General features: G+C 40.2%; 1 protein-coding gene across 2 annotated transcripts in view; it reads left to right on the forward strand.

The window, feature by feature from the left end:
• Nucleotides 1-18,628, forward strand: part of ATRN (attractin) — a gene marked incomplete at its 5' end in the record, with an annotated part of 267,247 nt that overhangs the window by 126,947 nt on the left and 121,672 nt on the right. For both annotated transcript variants that reach the window (XM_084626766.1, XM_084626767.1), the window contains 4 exons: nt 1,530-1,715; nt 3,660-3,893; nt 5,373-5,510; nt 11,593-11,686. In XM_084626766.1, the coding sequence (XP_084482892.1) occupies nt 1,530-1,715; nt 3,660-3,893; nt 5,373-5,510; nt 11,593-11,686 (652 nt within the window). The remainder of the gene's footprint in view (nt 1-1,529; nt 1,716-3,659; nt 3,894-5,372; nt 5,511-11,592; nt 11,687-18,628) is intronic.

The raw sequence follows: 18,628 nt of genomic DNA on the forward strand, positions 1-18,628 counted from the left end.
TTGTTGTAACTGATATATTTCCTACTGCGTGGATCTTATATTGTAAAGTTTCTCATCATGGCCACGTTACAGATGAAATGACTCAGTTCAGCAACAACTGAATGAAATACTCAAACTAAATTTTGAGAGATTTTTCAATTAGTAGTACAGTTGGGCTAATTATTTTTTGGCAAATAAACTGATCACTGAAAAATGCAGTTTCGGCCAACCCGAAACTATTCACAAACTGGGCACGAGTTAATCACATAGTTTTTTGACCAAACCAAAAATATCAAAACATTTTGGCAGTGCCATTTTGTTTTGACCAGACTCAAAACGTTTGTTTCAGCTTTGGGCATTTTGACAAAAGCAATGGAGTTCATTCACAAAATGCATAGTGGCAATTTGTAGTCATTCATAAAGACAATGAATAGGTTCTGAGCCAGGGAAAGAGAGTGAGAATGACTACCGGTATATTGACTGGTGGTTAGGGTTTTCGCCTAAAGTGTGAGAAACGAGAGTTTAAGTCCCTGTTTCCGAGACTATTTATTTATTTATTTATTTATACAAAGTAGAACAGGTTCAACGGGGGAGACTGAGACCTGGTCTACACTAATGGCGTAAGTCGATCTAAGTTATGCTAGTTCCGTTATGTAACTGAAGTCGATGTAGCTTAGATCGATTTACAGCGGTGTCCACACTGTGCTGTGTTGACAGGAGACAGTCTCCCCTCGACATAGCTTCTGCCTCTCAGGGAGATGAAGTACAAAGTCGAAGGGAGAGTGCTCTCCCATAGACTTAGGGGTGCCAATATAGCTGGTAGTGTAGACGTGGCCTGAGAGAGCACCATACTAGAATATCCCGTAGCCAGGACCCTGTCCTGCAGTGGGGGAGACCCAAATTCAAGTTAATTTCTCCACATCAAGCAGAAGGGGGAATTGAACCCAGGAAAGTATATTAACCAGTAGTGTAACGATTACAGTAGAAGGTTTCAGAGTAGCAGCCGTGTTAGTCTGTATTCGCAAAAAGAAAAGGAGGACTTGTGGCACCTTAGAGAAATTGGTTAGTCTCTATGGTGCCACAAGTACTCCTTTTCTTTTTGCGATTACAATAGAAGACATCTTCCCCCTGCCCTACATTTTGTGAATCTAGTTCTTTTTTTGCATTTATGAAAATACCTGAAATTGGAACAAAAAAATTTCAAGTTAGGTTAAAACTAAATGTTTTGTTTCAACCCAACTCAGTTTTTTTTGACTTCTTGATTCATCATAAATTTTGAAAATATTTTATTTTGGTTCAACCTGAAACGAAGCTGTCTTCAATTTTTCAGAACTGCCAGCAAACCAAAAAAAAAAAAAAATCCAGTATTCACCCAGCTCTAGTATATTTGTCACACTGAACTTCCCAGTTTGGCTAGTTGACAAAGAGCGATTCACCTCTATTTTTTTTTAATTGTGCAAATGAGCAAGGGCCTGTAATTTACTACCATAAAATAGAATATTGTGTAATCTGTTTTCTCATGTCATTGAGTGTTGTTTCTTAATGCCCAGCTAACCACAGTGCCAAGCAATGTCGCACGCCCTGTGCCTTGAGGACGGCGTGTGGAGAATGCACGAGTGGCAGCTCTGAATGCATGTGGTGCAGTAACATGAAACAGTGCGTGGACTCAAATGCTTACGTGGCCTCTTTCCCCTATGGCCAGTGTATGGAGTGGTACACCATGAGCAGTTGTCCACGTGAGTAATTTCCTCTGTACCTGGAAAGACGGTCTAAGAAAGCTTGGCTTAGATAAATTGTTAACAAATTTCATGTGACAAAATCATAAGCAGTTACATAGTGTTAGAAAAATCACAGATCCCTGATTGGATGAGCTTTACAAATGTAAGGACTAATCCTTGAACATGCTATGTTTCATGGAAGGTGTTGAGCAGGATTGTGCCCTAAAGTATGGCTCTAACCTAAACAGCAAATAATGTAAGCTCTCAAATGGGGTTATGAAAACTCAGATTTTTCAGGAAGAAAACATATCCAATATTTTTTTTCAGAATTTTTTCAATTTTTCAACTTGTCATTCTGAAATGTTTAAATTAACAAAACGTATGTAAAATATTTTTGCTAAGTCAGAAGTATTCATTTCTAATTTGATCCGTTATTTAAAAGGAGAGCTATTCTAAAAGTTAAACAGCAGTGAGGAGAACATCAAGGTTCTCATTTTGTGTATTTTGAAACCATAAAGAGGTTATAGAATTTTGTAGGAGCCTCGTGGGAATGGGGGTCTAGGTAAAGTCATTGGTAATAGAGAATGGTGTAGTTGGGGGAAATGAATTATCATTAAATATTTGAGGGGGAAATTAGGGGGCTGAGTTTGCTAGGCTCTAGAAACTGGTGGAAGCTGGTCAAGAAATCCGATGATACAGTTCTGGACGAAGCTGACTAGCATCTTATTTTTCATTCTACAGTATTTTATGCAATAGGTTGTTTCTTTTCATTCTCTCTTCAGTGAATATGAAAATTGCTTATAAACCCTGTACAATGGTTAGTTTTGAATTATTAATTCATAAACAGCTGGTATTTTACTCCACATGCTTGAAGTTGAAGGAAGTGATAGGAGATGTGATTGAATGGAGCAAAGTAATAGAAGCATATTGTTCTGCCTCTAAAGTCAAAATGCAAACACTGCCAAGAATTCAATAGTTAAGATAGAAAGACATTATACTCCTCTCTGAGTACAGAAAATCTTCCTTCATTTGTTCAAGATCAAATCTGTGATTGAATGAAACTGTGTATTGAAGCAGAATAGCACAACATTGAGGTTGCTCCTGCAAATAAGACAAATTCTATGTCATCACGGAAACAGTCCCACTTATTACAAGGAACTGAGGAATAGCTAACGGGTGTGTGGAATTTACACCCTAGCTCAGCAGGATGCTGGGCTTGAGGGATCTTCATATGCCCCCTAATTGTTGAGTTTGCTTTAGAATGTTTTGCGTCTGCATGGTGCTGCACTCCATTTCTACCAAGTGGTTCTGTGGAGACAGTAGCCTGAGGACAAATTACCTTGATAACTCCTTCTTTCTAATTTAGGTTTATATTTGATATAGAAGCATGTAATATAAGCTGTATATGGTGCATGTATAAATAAAGTGGGGTACATCTCAGTAAAGATTTGAAACAGGTCATTGGTTAATCAAATTAAAACTGTTTCTTTCCTTCATTTGGAGACCATGTATTTCATGTTTCTAATATTTTATTGTAAATAAGACAGTTATAATTCACATAGTTAATTGAAAACATTCAGCAACATTTTAGTGTGCACTGTTTAATTTTTAGAAAGAGACTGGGTGTTTTTCTGCTGTTTATTGGCTTTCTCTGTAACTGGTTAAATGATTTAGACTCTGTGCCTTACTTCACCAATTTGGATAACAGGCTGTTTTTTGTTTGTTTTGTTTAGTTTGTAATAAAGTTTAAAAGCAAGCTTTGAGATTGTCGGATTAAGTACACTAATAGAAATTCATGAAAATACATCTGTTTATAAATGTATTAGAATAAATGTTGATTCCAACTTGTAAGGATCAGTCTCAAGATCAGTAAAAGGCATATGAAGATTCTTATTTCAAATATTGTCTTGTATTGTGAGGTATCCAGTGGTTTATTATACCATTTGACATTTATTTTCAAAGCTGCAAACTGTTCTGGCTACTGCACATGTAGTCATTGTTTGGAACAGCCTGGCTGTGGTTGGTGTACAGACCCTAGTAACACAGGAAAGGGGAAATGCATGGAAGGCTCCTACAGAGGTCCAGTAAAGATGCCATCTCCACCAACAACAGGAAAATACTACCTGGAACCCATCCTTAATGTCAGCATGTGTCCAGCAGAGAACAAATACAACTGGTCCTTTATCCAGTGTCCAGGTAACTGAGCAGAAGTTTTTTTAAAAAATTGAAACACTTCAGAGGTCATAAAACTTAGATTATGTCTACACTGGCAATTGAACGACAAAACTTTTGTCTTTCAGAGGTGTTAAACCCTCCCCCTCCACCCAAGACAAAAGTTTAGCCACAGCAAGTGCCAGTGTGAATGCCGCTCGTTGGGACGAGAGGTTTTTTGTCGGCAGGAGAGCAGACAAACAGCGGCTACACTCGGTGACTTTTAGCGGCACAGCTGTGGTGATACAGCCATGTCACTAAAAGCCCGGGGTGAAAGTAGTAATAAACTCTTACTGGTACAGGGGCCTGGCTCCAGGCCCCCGGAAGGGGCAGGGCCTCGGGTGGAAGGGGCGGGGCTGCGGGGGTCAGCCTCCCCCAGCCAGCCCATCTGTGCTGCCTGGCCTGTGCCGCCTTGGGCTCCGGCGGCGATTTAAAAGGGCCCGGGGCTCTGGCTGCTGCTGCGGCGGTGGCAGCCGGGAGCCCTGGGGCCTTTTAAATTGCTGAGCCCGGGGAAGCTGCCCTTACCCCCGCCCCCTGTGTCGGGATCCTACCAGCAGGGCCGCCAACCTAAGGAGGGTTCTTTGCCATGGCAGCATTTAACGTTGCTGCCCCTTTTGCCACCCCCTCCCACCTGGCCATTGGTGGCCCTACTGGTGCAGTCCCTACCGGCAGGGCCGCCGACAGCGGGAGGCAAAAGGGGCAGCAACAGTGCTTTAACGTTGGCTGGTATGGGCTGGTACCGGCTCCTTACTGGTACGCTGAACCGTACCAGCCCACTTTCACCCCTGCTAAAAGCTGTGTAGTGTAGACATAGTCTTAGACTCCAGGTGAAAGACCAAATGCTTAAATGATTGCAGAACTTAATTTCCTGTTACTAAATGAAGAGACAAAAAAGTGAAATATGCACAAAGAATGTAAATTTGATTTTGAAAAGGAAGGAGTCCAGTCAGACTACAGCATTTTAGTCTTTATATTAATCACTTTTGAGTATATTTAAACAGGAAGAATGAATGAAAATAAGAAGAAATGCAGTTCTGGTTTTCTAAATAAAATATTCAGTTGACTATTAGCAAGGCCCAGTTTCTTATGCAGCACATTTATGATGAATTATCTAGTGAAGATCCCAGAATTGTGTGGACTGCCTGCCTCCCTCCAACCCCATGAACCTCTCCCTATTGTTAATTCCAGTCCAGTCAGAGGAGTATTTCTGTTATATACTTTGGTAATCAATTTATTTTATACCTCTCTAACATTTTATATTTGAACAGTTATCTTCGTGATGATCTCAGATGTCACGGCCCATAGCATGAGAACCAGGGTCTCTTTGCAATTCAGAACTTGCATGAGGTAGTTCCATTTGTAAAGTGATTAAACTGCTAACCCAAAATGCAGATCAGATTCTTCAGACACTCTATGATACACTACATTTGAGCACAACTACCAAGTATCTCTTTGTTTCCTCAGCCTGCCAGTGCAATGGGCACAGTAAATGTGTAAATGAAAGCATCTGTGAAAAGTGTGAGAACCTGACAACTGGCAAACACTGTGAGACTTGTATATCTGGCTACTATGGAGATCCTACTAATGGAGGAACATGCCAGTGTAAGTGAAGTCTTAAATCTGTAGTATAATCAAACCTCGGGGGTTTTATACTGCAGCTTATCACCATAGTATCTGAGTGCAAATCAGATCCCTCTTAGTGTATATCAGCTAATGTATTTCATTTATTACATACCCAAACTACACTAAAAGAACATTAAGGTTGCAAAGCCAAGCTCTCAAAAACTAGGAAATGCCAGGATGAAGGCTGTCTGTGCAACATTAATTCAATCCTCCTGTGCATATGCATTATGAGAGAGTCTTGTCAAACATCACATAAGTCTGTGGCAGAATGAGGGGTAGAACTCATGCTGTGTGCTGAATGAGATGGGAATTCTGTGGAGACAAAAATAGCATGGGAGTATGTAATTTTAAAAAAAACTTAGCATAACAAATAGGCCCAAGAGGGCCAAATTAAGCTTGTACAGACTTCCTGACTGTCGTTAGTTTTGCTGAGGGGAAGTCTGTTGCTGGAAATATCTTCTTACACATGAGACATACTGCTTGATTTAAGGTAACTCAAGCAGTGTGTCTCATGTGTAAGATTAGATGTCCTACTAAAAGAGATGCTCTAGTTTAGCCAAAGTTTTGGGCACAATACAGAAATCACTTGATGAAACTTTGTGACCTGTGCTATTCAGGACATCTTATTCGATTATCATAATGATCCCTTCCATCTCTAAAGCCTATGACCCATTGCGGATAATGTAAAAATTCCATGGTCCTTTTTTTTTAAAAGCAGTAGTATTAATCCCAGTGTTTTGGTAGCAAATCAAGCTGGAATTTGCCCTTTACCGTACAGTATCGAAGTTCTTCCTTTTGTTTTAGTTAGACACTGTATTCTTTAGTTAGACGCTGTCAGACTGCTTTCAGAGTAGCAGCCGTGTTAGTCTGTATTCGCAAAAAGAAAAGGAGGACTTGTGGCACTTTAGAGACTAACCAATTTATTTGAGCATAGGCTTTCGTGAGCTACAGCTCACTTCATCGAATGCATCCGTAGCTCACAAAAGCTTATGCTGAAATAGATTGATTAATCTCTAAGATGCCACAAGTACTCCTTTTCTTTTTGTCAGACTGCTGTGCATTGTTAAAACGTTGCCATATTTCACTGCAATTTCAGTGGTGGAGTAAGTGAAACCCCATTGGAATTACATTTAAAATTGAAAGATTCTTTGGGGGTCCTTAAGAAAGAAAAGCTTTATAAAAATATAAGATACTGTTAGCCAAAATTGGTATTTTTGATAAACAGGTATTGGGAGTACTGGGAAATGAATATGATAGGCATGATGTTATATACTTAATACAACATTAAACCATGTAATATCTATGTGAATTATTATTGCTGGTATTTTTAAACTGACTTTACATAGGGTGCCTTGAGGTACAGAGTTATGAGTGGCCCAAGCTATTCAATGAATTGGAGAGTGAGCTGGCAATAGAAGGCATGAATTTTTACTCCCAGCATTCAGTTCTAACTGGTGGATTACAGTGTGTCCCTGTGACACAGAATGTGACATAGAATAAGTTACTTTTTGAGGGGTCAGGGCGGTTCCAGCTTATTTATCTGAGCATGGTACAGAAACAGTTTGTTGTTGCTCACGTGTTGTATGACTCTTTTGCTTCTGTGGCGCCAACTACGTCAACCATTTCTCCTGCAACATCGTGCCATTGGTGAAGTTCTTCTGAGCTGAGACCCGGAACAATGAGATGGTTGTCCTGGCCTTGGCCTGCATCGTCAGTGTCAGGTCCTTGCTGATCTCTTTCCTGTACATCTTGGTGTACCTGTGGCCTGGGCCAAGGTATTCTGATCAGCAGGACAAAGCTAGTTCCGTGCTGTACACTCTGATTATTCCGCTGCTGAAAGCCATGATCTACAGCCTAAGGAATAAAGAATAATAGTTTAAAGAGGCACAGAGGGGAAGGCTTCTTGTCACAGTCTGTGATTAGCATCCTCCCACCTGTCCATACCTCCAGAGAACCTCCCCCAAGCAGAGTTTTCTATAACACATAAAATGAGAAGAGCCAGAGACTCAATGACCTCCACTAGGGACTTGGCTAATGAAAGTCTGTCAAAGGTGGAAAGCACTGAAGCAGAGATTTTCAATGGACTGAAGGGAGTTAAATGCTCAAATCCGTTCATATGCTGTGAGAGTGGAATGTCTTTCTCTCTTCGTATCCTTATAAAATCCCAAACCAAATTCTATTCAAAGGTATGGAAAATGCTGGAAACCATGCTAAGTATTAATAGGTTGGCAATTAACATTTAATCCATAGCTAATAAAGCTAGTAGGTAATGTCAGAAGAAAAAAATTACTGTAAGGTATTTGGCCAAGTTTTTAGTTTACCCTCATTCTTTCAGTATCTACTGTGAAGGTGAACAAAACAGTTTGACCAATGAGGGCTAGCCTGGATTATAGATGGAGACCAGGGAGGCATGGCTACATCCCATAGTGCCAGAGCAATTGCTAGCCAGTTGTAGCTGTTTTTTGTTGGAAAGGCTGCCACTGGTGAATTCCTAGAGTTTGTTACAGGCACTGGATTGGCTGGTGTGTACTAGGAGCAGTCTTCTGTTATCTTAACCCTTTACACTGCCTCCTTTTTTCTCCTCTGAGATTATTTGGGTATTAATTCCTCTTTGTTCTGTCTGTATTGGTCAGTTTGTTGCACCCTGTGTTTCAGTCACAGCCTTTGGGGGAGCGTGAATACTTGGAAGCAGTTGTGTGTTCACCAGCTATTGGTGGTGATTGTGTTTGTATGGTATGATTAACATACCTTTGATTTACAGGATTGCAATTTTAGTCAGTTGGTTCTGGTAGTATGGCATAGCATGGGTTAGATTCCCCCTGAAATGGGATAAAATTAATGTCAGAAGGATGGCAGGGTTGGTGTTTCCAACTTTCTCAAGGATGGAAGTTGGAAAAAATCCTTTTTTCCTGTGAATTGAACTCTTGTATATGACTTGGTGGCTGACTTGTGCATTGGTCTACATAGAACTGTGATCAGGTCTTGGAATAGTTGTAGGCTTCAGAATAATGTAGGCTTTTTGATACTAAAAATGTTGGCATACTTGGAATTTGAGTGACAAAAAGTGTGAGAAGGTGACAGCAAAAAGTGGGGGTAGCTGAGGTCTTCCCCTTTTTCCTTCTTGCCAAGATAGGTTACTTTAGGATGCTGCTGTTTTTAAGGTTTAATAAAGCTATGGCCACTTGGTCGAAAGAGAGTTCTTTCCCCTTTTCTTATTCACCCCTTGCCATTTGCAATATCAGAAAGACAATAACCAGATGCTAGCTAATTCCCGCTTCAGCAGCTGCTTTTTAAAAATAGTGTTGTCCTGTGTAGAACAGAGCATTAATAACAAAGGGCAGAAAATATAACCAATCGAAACACAAAAATAGCAGTCAGGGAGCTTTCTCTAGTTTATCCAGTATTTCTGAATTGTCCGATGGAACTTTCACATGAAGAAATATTAGTGCTAGATAAAAATACTATTTGGAAGAAAAGAGAAGGCACTGTTAGCCCTGAGATCAAATACATTTCCTCTCTGGTGATGATTCTAAAAGGGTGCTACCTGGAACACTTGCTGGCGGTCCACAGGCAGCTGGTTGGTGATAGGGTGCTGCACTTGCCCCTGTGAGTTGCTAAATTGCACTGAAAGACAGCTAAACTACATAAATCCTTTTCCATGCAAAGGGTGCAGTAGCTGCCACTGAGATGTTATGCAGTCATGAATGAGGAGGGAGTTTGCCCTCATGACAGTGAATAAGAATGGAGGTGGTCCCTGAGATAATCCTCTGTATTTTGCAGTCTGCACTGAGGAAAAAGCCTGAAGAACTCTGCTCTATGGGAGTGCTAATCTATAGTCCATAAGTTGTTTTGGCTTTTATGAGGTCCTCAGTGGATAAAAATTGACTATTTAAAATAAATAAAATGCATGTTTTTAAATCAAATTGGATTTTCCAATTTAAATTAAATGCAGGAATTAAAAAAAAAAACTATGAAAAAAATGGAAATTGGCATCGTTGTCCTATGTTAAGGCCAAAATGTATTATACTCTATCATTTAAATTAAATACAAGAAATAATAAGCAGTACATGTTTTCTGCCAAGTTTTAAAGAAAATCAGACTGCTCTACTGGTGGAAGTCACTGGCTAAGTACCTGAAACCAGTTTGCTGAAGTGTTAAATCAGTGTTGGACAGCAGTACCCTTTTGTTCAGGTGCAGAGAGAACATTTTCTTTTCAGTTTATTCAACTAGTTCAGTTTAATAACTAGTTCATTCAAAGTTAAGAAACCAATTGGGAGTTGAAAAAGCAGGTAAGTTTTTTTTTTTTTTATCTTCTTTCAAACTATGGATAGATGTGAGGAGGAGATCTGCTTCTGAAATCTTGAAGGACAGTGTGACCAGAAATAATCAGTTCAGTTTACTGATTACAGATAATGCTTCTTTGGTTTAATAAATCAGTTAGTTTTAAATACAAAATATGTTTTGGTAAACTTCGATATTTTTTTCGAACGTATCCAGCACATTTAAGCTTGTTTTATTGAGTTAAAGAGAATCAACCTTTGAAAAATAACTAAAAAGTACGAATGCAAAAGGCAATTCAAATCAGTGATTTAAATCAAGGTTTTCTGCTTGCTTATTTAAATCATGATTAAAATCAGTGATGTAAATTGATCTAATTTAAATCAATCCTCCCTGATAAGGTAAAATAATTTACAGCAGGAGGCTGAAGAATCTGCTTTTATACTCCTCTAAGTGTCTAGTTCAGTACTTCTTCAGAAGCCATGTATGTTCCCCTTTCACACACATTCCTTGTGAAGATACAGGGCATGAGCCTGCCTTTCAGTCCTTTGGTTGGACAGCTCACAAAAGGAATCTAGGCACCATATGAAAGGAACTTTGATAGCCTGTCATCTAATTTTCATCTAGCATCCAGAAGGATGTTGATAAATTGGAGAGAGTTCAATGAAGAACTGTGAGAATGATTAAAGAAAACATACTTTATAGCGATTGACTCAAGGAATTTAATCTGTTTATTTTAACAAAGAGAAGGTAAAGGGGCGACTTGATTACAATCTGTAAGTATCTACATGGGGAACAAATATTTACTAATGGACTCTTCAGTCTAGCAGAGAAAGATATAACATGAGCCAGCGGGTGAAAGTTAAAGCTAAACAATTCAGACTGGAAATAAGGAATACATTTTTAACAGGGAGGGTAATTAAGCAATGGAACAACCTACAAGGGGCCAGGATGGATTCTCTATCAGGACGTTTCTCTGAAAGATATGCCCTAAGAATTATTTTTGGGGAAGTTCTCTGGCCTGTGTTATATAGGAGGTCAAACTAGATGATCACAATGTTCCCTTCTAGCCTTGGAATCTATGAACCTTTGAATTATATTAAATTAACTGCAAAGAAAAAATTTCTTGTACTTTTATTACTCCTTTATGAATAAAGATGTCAGAGTTTTTTCTGCTTGTTTAACATTGGAAATACTAGGAATATCAAGTCTTCGTTTTTCCTGGAGAAACCTTCAGCTCCCCAAAGAAGAGGTAGACGTGTTGAATTGTTCACACAGAGCTGTTCTCCAAAATGTTTGTCAGGAGTTTGAGTAAAATAGGTATTAGTATTGTTTTTTGGTATTGTAAATATAGACCAGTTCCTCCCTTTTTGAATTTTCATTCCCTTGTGATATCATCACATTAGTACACCAGTTCTTCAAAGTGTCATCCAGCAGAAATGGGGCAGTTGAGGATTCATATATTTATTTATTTTAAGGCCAGAAGGGACCATTGTGATCACCTAGTCTGACTTCTTGCATAACAAAGACCAGAGAACTTCACCCAGTGATTTCTGTATATGGTGATACTTTTAATGTTAACCCCACCCCCAAAAAACATAAAACAAACCAAAAATCTGATATTGAGGTCTTTAAGCATCATAAACAAGCAAATGGGCACAAGTACATTTTTGGTTTGTAGTTAACCTTTAACACATCTCAGTTCTCTGCCTAAATGTTTTAATCACTGTAAACAAATCTGTCCATACTGTTTTACTCAAAACCTACTTTATCTCCTTTACAGCTTGCAAGTGTAATGGTCATGCCTCTATCTGTAATACAAATACAGGAAAGTGTTTCTGTACTACCAAAGGAATTAAAGGAGATGAGTGTCAACTGTGAGTTGCCATTTCTTATAAATATTTGCTATCCAAAGACTGTACATAATAAAGTAATTCTAAATAATGAAAAATGTATTTATTTAGTATGGCATTAAACATTTCCCAGTGCTGACATTTAACTAACTTCACCATCAGTGAAATCAGCAGTAGTTTTTATATTGTGGTAGTGAGCAAAATGGTTTTCTCAAGATTACTATATTAAGAGTTTATTAACTGAGAGAGAACATTTTATACAGATTTTAAAAGATGAAAAGTAAGATTTTTTTTTCTTCAGAATTTACATACTGCTGCACATATTCCTATTTAAAAAAAAATAGATATGAACTGTCATTTTTAGGGCACTTTGTTTAAGCAGTTCCTGCAGGGGTGGAGAGTCAATATATAGGAAATATAGGTAAATCTGAGGTAAGTTTTGAAAGAGATTTGAACAAGCTCTATTTTAAAGGAGCACAATGAGGTATAAACAGTCACAAAGTATAAGTGTAGAAAAAGTTTTTATAAAACCCTACTCTGCATCTGTCTTACCTGTTTAGATTTTAAGCTCTATGGAGCAGAGACTGTCTGCTGTTGTGTTTGTACAGTGCCTTGCACCATTCTTAAGCACTACTGTAATCATAGAAATATGGGTCTGGAAGGGGCCTTGAGAGATCATCAAGTGCAGCCCCCTGCACTGACTCATGACCAACTAAACCTACACCATTCCTGTCAGGCGGTTGTTCAACCTGTTCTTAAACCTGCAATGATGGAGATTCCACAGTCTCCCTTGGAAGCCTATTCTGGTGTTTAACTATCCTTAGAGTTAGAAAGTTTGTCCAAATATCCAATCTAAATGACCCTTGCTGCAGATTAAGGTCATTACTTCTTGTCCTTCCTTCAGTGGACATGGAGAATAATTGATCACTGTCCTCTTTTCATACCAGCACATACTTGAAAACTGTTATCAGGTCCCCACTCAGTTGTCTTTTTTTCAAGACTAAACATATCTAATTATTTTAACCTTTCCTCATAGGTCCGTTTTTTAAAACCTTTTTATTATTTTTGGTAGCTCTTCTATAAACGTTCTCCATTCTCCCCTCCCCCTTTTTCTTGAAATGTGGTGCCCAGAAGTGGTCAGTACTCCATCTGAGGCCTCACCAGTGCCAAGTAGAGCGGGACAGTTACCTCCCATGTCTTACACACTACACTCTTGTTAATGCACTCCAGGATGGTATTAGTCTTTTCTGCAACTGTATCGCATTGTTGACTCATATTTAATTTGCGATCCCCTACAGCCCCCAGATCCTTTTCTTCTGTTCTACCACCTGGCCAGTTATTCCTCATTTTGTAGTTATGCATTTGATATTTACTTCCTAAGTGAATTACTTTGCACATGTCTTTATTCAATTTCATCTTGTGGATTGGAGACCAGTTCTTCATTGTATCATGCTTGTTTTGAATTCTAATCCTGTCCTTCGAAGTGCTACGTTGGCGTCATCAGCAAGTTTTATAAGCATACTCTCTGCTCCATTATCCAAGACATTAATAAAAATATTGACTAGTACTGGACCCAAGACAGACCTCTGTGGACCCCACTAGATATGTCCCCCTAATTTGACAGTCCTATACTTTTGGGTGTAGTCTTTTAACCAATCGTACTCTCACCTTTTAATAATTCCATCTAGACCACGTCCGTAGTTTGTTTGAGAATGTCATGTGAGACTGTGTCAAAAGCCTTACTAAAATAAAAAAAATCGTCTGCTGTTTCCTCCTTATCCATTGGGCCAGTAGCCTATCAAACAAGGAAATTAGGTTGGTTTGGCATGATTTGTTCTTGAGAAACCCAGGCTGACTATTCCTTGCAACCCTGTTATCTTCTGGGTGCTTACACATCGATAGTTTAATAATTTGTTCTGGTATCTTTCCAGGTAGTGAATAATATAATAAATACGATTAAATATGAAAACACAACCTAATAGAAATGTTTCCATTGCAATGTTTAGGAAAATAAAGTCAATGCAAAGTTTATTTTTGAAGGATTACTAACATGAGTAAAGGTTAACAGGATTAGGCCCTAGTATGGCAGAATTGAAGACTTGTTTATTTGGCTGGAGTTGCTTAATGGGGTACATGTGTGAAGAACTATTAAACTAATTTCAAGCAGAGGTTATTCTTTTGAGTAGTGTTCTTGTGTACGTTTCACTTTGTGTGCATGTGCCCCTGCACCTTTGATGCGAGGTTTTTGCTTGCAGTGCCTTTTCTGCTTGCATATGTGCCCTACGCATCCTCTTGTCCTGTACCAGGGCTATATAGGGCTGCACGGGCAAACCGCCCCCAGTTCCTTGTCAGCCACCTTCCATCAGAGACTGAGGTATAGCATGCGCCTGTTTGCTGTATGCCTATTTTCCCCTTTTATTAGTGTTTATGCTTTATAAGTAGTTCTTATTAGTTGTAGGTTTAGTATCTTCTACTTGGAACATTTATTCTCTTCTTCGTCGTTGTCGTCGTCTTCTGTGTTTTTCTTCTTCTTCTTCTTCTTCCGTTGCGGATGCCAGGCTCCCTGGTATTTGAAAGGTGCTCCTGTTGTTGAGAAGCAATCCCTGTTTGTGACAGGCACTCCCACTGCATTCGTTGCTTGGGAGACTCTCATGTTCCCAGCAAGTGTAAAATATGCTTTCTTTTGAGGGAAAATCCTGCAAAAACAGGGAAATTAAGTAGAGACCATTAATGATGGAGCAATCCTTAAAAACAGCTTTGGGTCGAGGCACTGAGCACCTCCTTGTCCAGGGACCCTCCACATCTGTCAGTGCTCCATTGTCACTGTCACAGAACTTCCAAGGGGAACATGGAATTAAACATGGAATTAAAACTCTGATCTCCAACCCTCTTCTTGACAGAGGTGCTGATAATCACACTGCCAATACTGAGAGCTTTGCACTCCAAGCTTAAGAAAGGAGATAAGAGGAGCAAAACAGAGAGTTCCTCATCAATGTAGATCCAGTCACCAGAGACCTCAGGCCCTCAGAGGAATGCTAGTGAGAGTCCGAGTACTTCAGGTACCATGAAGCACGTTAAGACTTCAGCTAAGTCCCATACCTCAGCGGTAAAGAGATTGGTACCAAAGACTTCCACTGCCAGGAGACCAGCTTCAGTGGAATCCTCAACTCCTTTGATATTGTTGTCAGTGCCTTGCATGATGACCTCTGCAACACCATCGGTGCTGATACTGAGTTCTGTTGTGCCAGTACCACAGGAATTCCAGTACCTGAAAAACATTTTGGTACCGAATAAGCCTGAGTCTCTGCTCCTTGTAACCTCTGGATACCTCTCAGTAATGAGGTTGGCTGGTTCACCAACTGCTCATGTTTCTGGGAGACTTATCTCTTTTCCATCTTTGACTATCCATGAGGAGTGGTTGTCACCTCTGATACAAGGTTGAAGAGCATTCTGACTCAAACTCAGAGCTTTCACTTCAAGAATCTCCAATTTATTCAAGTTTCAGAGTAACAGCCGTGTTAGTCTGTATTCGCAAAAAGAAAAGGAGTACTTGTGGCACCTTAGAGACTAACCAATTTATTAGAGCATAAGCTTATGCTCTAATAAATTGGTTAGTCTCTAAGGTGCCACAAGTACTCCTTTTCTTTTTGCAATTTATTCAAGGAGACATTACTCCCTGTGCAGAGGCAGGACACCAGACTACTGCTCTCCAACTTTTGGGATGACCAGCATTCTTCTCCCTATGCCTTATGGTCTCCCTCATTGGCCTTCCTGGGAGCCATGGGCAATGTATCACTGGCAGTTTTCAGCAATCTCACCTCAGTCCCTCAGGGAACCTGGAAGACCTGATTCCCCGATACAGTGCATCCCTTCTCCCCATTCTTAGCCCGAGGAGACCTTTTATTTATCTTTTACCACAGGAACATCAAGAACAGCTCAGCTCCATAACAAAGGAGAGTCAGCTTTTGGGAAAAACTTCACTGTGGTCTTCACACGATGTGGCAGAGACGGCAGCCAGGTCTATTTCCACTACATTAATGATGAGGTGACCTTCCTGGCTTCAGTTGTTCAGTTTTCCGCATGAAGGAAAATTGATTGTGGAAGATTAACCTTTCAATTGCCAGAAGCTTTTTGCAGATTCCATGGATCATTTGCATCATACCCTAAAGGACTCTAGGGCAATACTTAAGTCTTTGGGATATACACACCTGCAAATTAAGGAAGTTTAGCAGGTCTCAGTTAGCTCAAAGGTCCCGCCCTGCTCTATTTTCAGCCTTCCAGAGGACACCTAAACTACCAGCTAAGAAGTCATGGTTTTCAAAGAAAAAGCCTTCAGATACCTCAACTGCTTCATCCCAGCCTTCCGTGTCGTCCAAAGGCCAGTTTTGATTGTTTGGGTGAGAGTCCGGACCAACCAATGACCAGGTTTTATCATCTGCACAACACAACTCCAGTTCCTCAATTTGGACACTGCCTCTCTCTCTATTTCCTCAAGCATGCGAGTCTATAAAATCGGACAAATGGGTATTGGAAGCCATTACTTCGGATTACACTACCCAGTTTACCTCAGTTCCTCCCTTGTAACCCCCTTCCCTGTCCCTTTTCAGGGTCTCCTTTCACAAACAGTTGCTGACACAGGAGGTGTCATCACTCCTAAATCTAGGAGCCATGGAGCCAATCTCACTTCAACACAGGGAAAAGGGGTTCTATTCAAAATATTTTCTGATACACAAGAAAAACAGGGCTTGGAGACTGATACCAGATCTCAGACAATTGAACTAGCATGTCAGACTTCTGAAATTCAAGATGGTGTCCCTAGCAGCTGTAATTCTGTCCCTGGAATTAGGAGACGGATTTGTGACCTTTGATCTAAAAAATGCCTACTACTTTTGCGAGACAGATGAATCCCACGTTCAGTCACAGTCATTACCAGTACTGGGCCCTACTCTTCGGCCTGTCATCCACCCCAAGGGTATTCTGAAAAAGCATGGTGCTGCCTACCTCTGTTGTCTTTCCCTACCTTGATGGAAGGCTCCTCAAGGGTCGGTCATATCAGGAGGTGCAGTTCAAACAACAACTTCACTATTCCAAAGTTTAGGCCTGCAGATAAATTTCAGAATCAGTCTTGACCCCTACAGAATGAATTATCTTTATAAGCCACTTCTGGATTCTATAATGGCAGAGTTTTTCTCCCTCTCGACAGGTTCCTTGTTCTAAATTACCTTATACAAACAGTGTTGCTCAGCCCTCAAGTTCCAGGGGACTTGTCTGCAACTGCTGGGACACGTGGCAGCTTGTGGTTTTGTGGCGCAAAATGCCAGGTTGCATCTTTGATGTCTACAGGGGTGGCTCAGGATTGTTCATACACCCAACAAACACAGTCGCAACTAGCTAGTACCTGTACCCAATCAGGTCCTACAGTCACTCATCTGGTGGCGGAATCTATCCAAAGTTAATGCAGGAATTCTGTTCAACCAGAATCCCTCCTATAGTCCTATTAACATCGGACTCTTCCCTCTTGGAATGGGGAGTACATTTGGGTCCTCACACAGGCCCTGGAAAATGGTCACAACAGGAACACTGCTTACACATCAATCTCTTGGAATTAAGGGTGGTCAAAAATGCTTTCCTCCACTTCCTTCCCCTGCTCAAAAACAAGTCCATCAAGATCATGACAGCCAACGTAGCATGCATGTATTAAATCAATGGTCCGGGCAGAGTGTGTTCCTCTCACTCTGCCTCAAAGCGGTAAAACTTTGGAACTGTTTCATAGCCAGATAGTCATCTGGGCTTCTTACCTTCCAGATATACAAAACACCATGGCAGATGATCTGAGCAGACATTTGTCCTTAAATTACGAATAGGAGTTGGACTCTTGAGTGCTCAATAAAATACTCCTGACTTGGGGATTTCCAGAGATTAATTTTTTTGCCACAGCAGTCAAAACAAAGTGCAGGAAATTCTGTTCCAGAGGGAGTCTCGATCCCCAATCTCTAGGAGACGCTTTCCTCATTATAGACAAAGGGTCTTCTCTATGCAGATCCTCCAACTCCATTGCTCTTAAAGATCCTTGTCAAGAACAGAGAGGACCAAGCCAAAGTCATTTTGATTGTAGCAAACTTGGCCAATATACGTTTGGTTTCTGAACCTCCTCAGACTCACCTCTTATCCTCTGTGGAGGCTACAGATAAAATCTCCAGTATTGTCTCAGGATGTGAGTCAGACCTTTCACCCCAGTCTTGGTTCTTCAGTGGTTCTTCAGAGACCTTATGCTCATCAGAAGTACAAAGATACTGTTGAATAGCAGAAAGAAATCTAATAGACATACTTACCTTCAGAAATGGAGAAGTTATAGCCTTTGGTGTAACCAATGCCATCGGTTTTCTGTCCAGTCTCTCTTTCCTCAATCTTGGACTACCTGTTGGAATTGAAAAATTCAGGCCTTTCCTGGAATTCCATCAAGGTTCATTTAACAGCAATAACAGCTTTCCACGTGTCAGGAGAAGGTTTCTTATTATTCACTCATCCCACCACAGTGAGATTTGTAAAAGTATTTATCAATCTTTTCCCACAGATAAGAGCCCCTACACTGCTTTTGGGTTTTAAACCTTGTTCTTAACCGTCTCAGGAAGCAGACATGTGCTCACTTTTATATCTGTCTGTGAAGACCGCCTTCTTGGTGGCCAACATTTCTGCTCAAGGGGATGGGGAAACGGGGACGCTAATTGCAGACCCGTCCTTTTACTTTGTTCTCCAAGGAGAAGGTATCTCTATGACCCCATTCAAAGTTCTTACTCCTCTGGAGTTCATATCAACCAAACTATTAATTTTTTGTTTTTTCCCTTAAGTTGCATCAGTTTACACAAGAGCCTTCATTTCATATGTTAGCTGTTAAAAGAGCATTAGCTTTTCACTTGGACAGGACTAGGCCATTCAGTAAGACCCCCAGACTTTATTTCCGTTGCA

The sequence above is a fragment of the Lepidochelys olivacea genome, assembly GCF_965140295.1.
Source record: "Lepidochelys olivacea isolate rLepOli2 genome assembly, chromosome: 4".
Taxonomy (NCBI): Eukaryota; Metazoa; Chordata; order Testudines; family Cheloniidae; genus Lepidochelys; species Lepidochelys olivacea.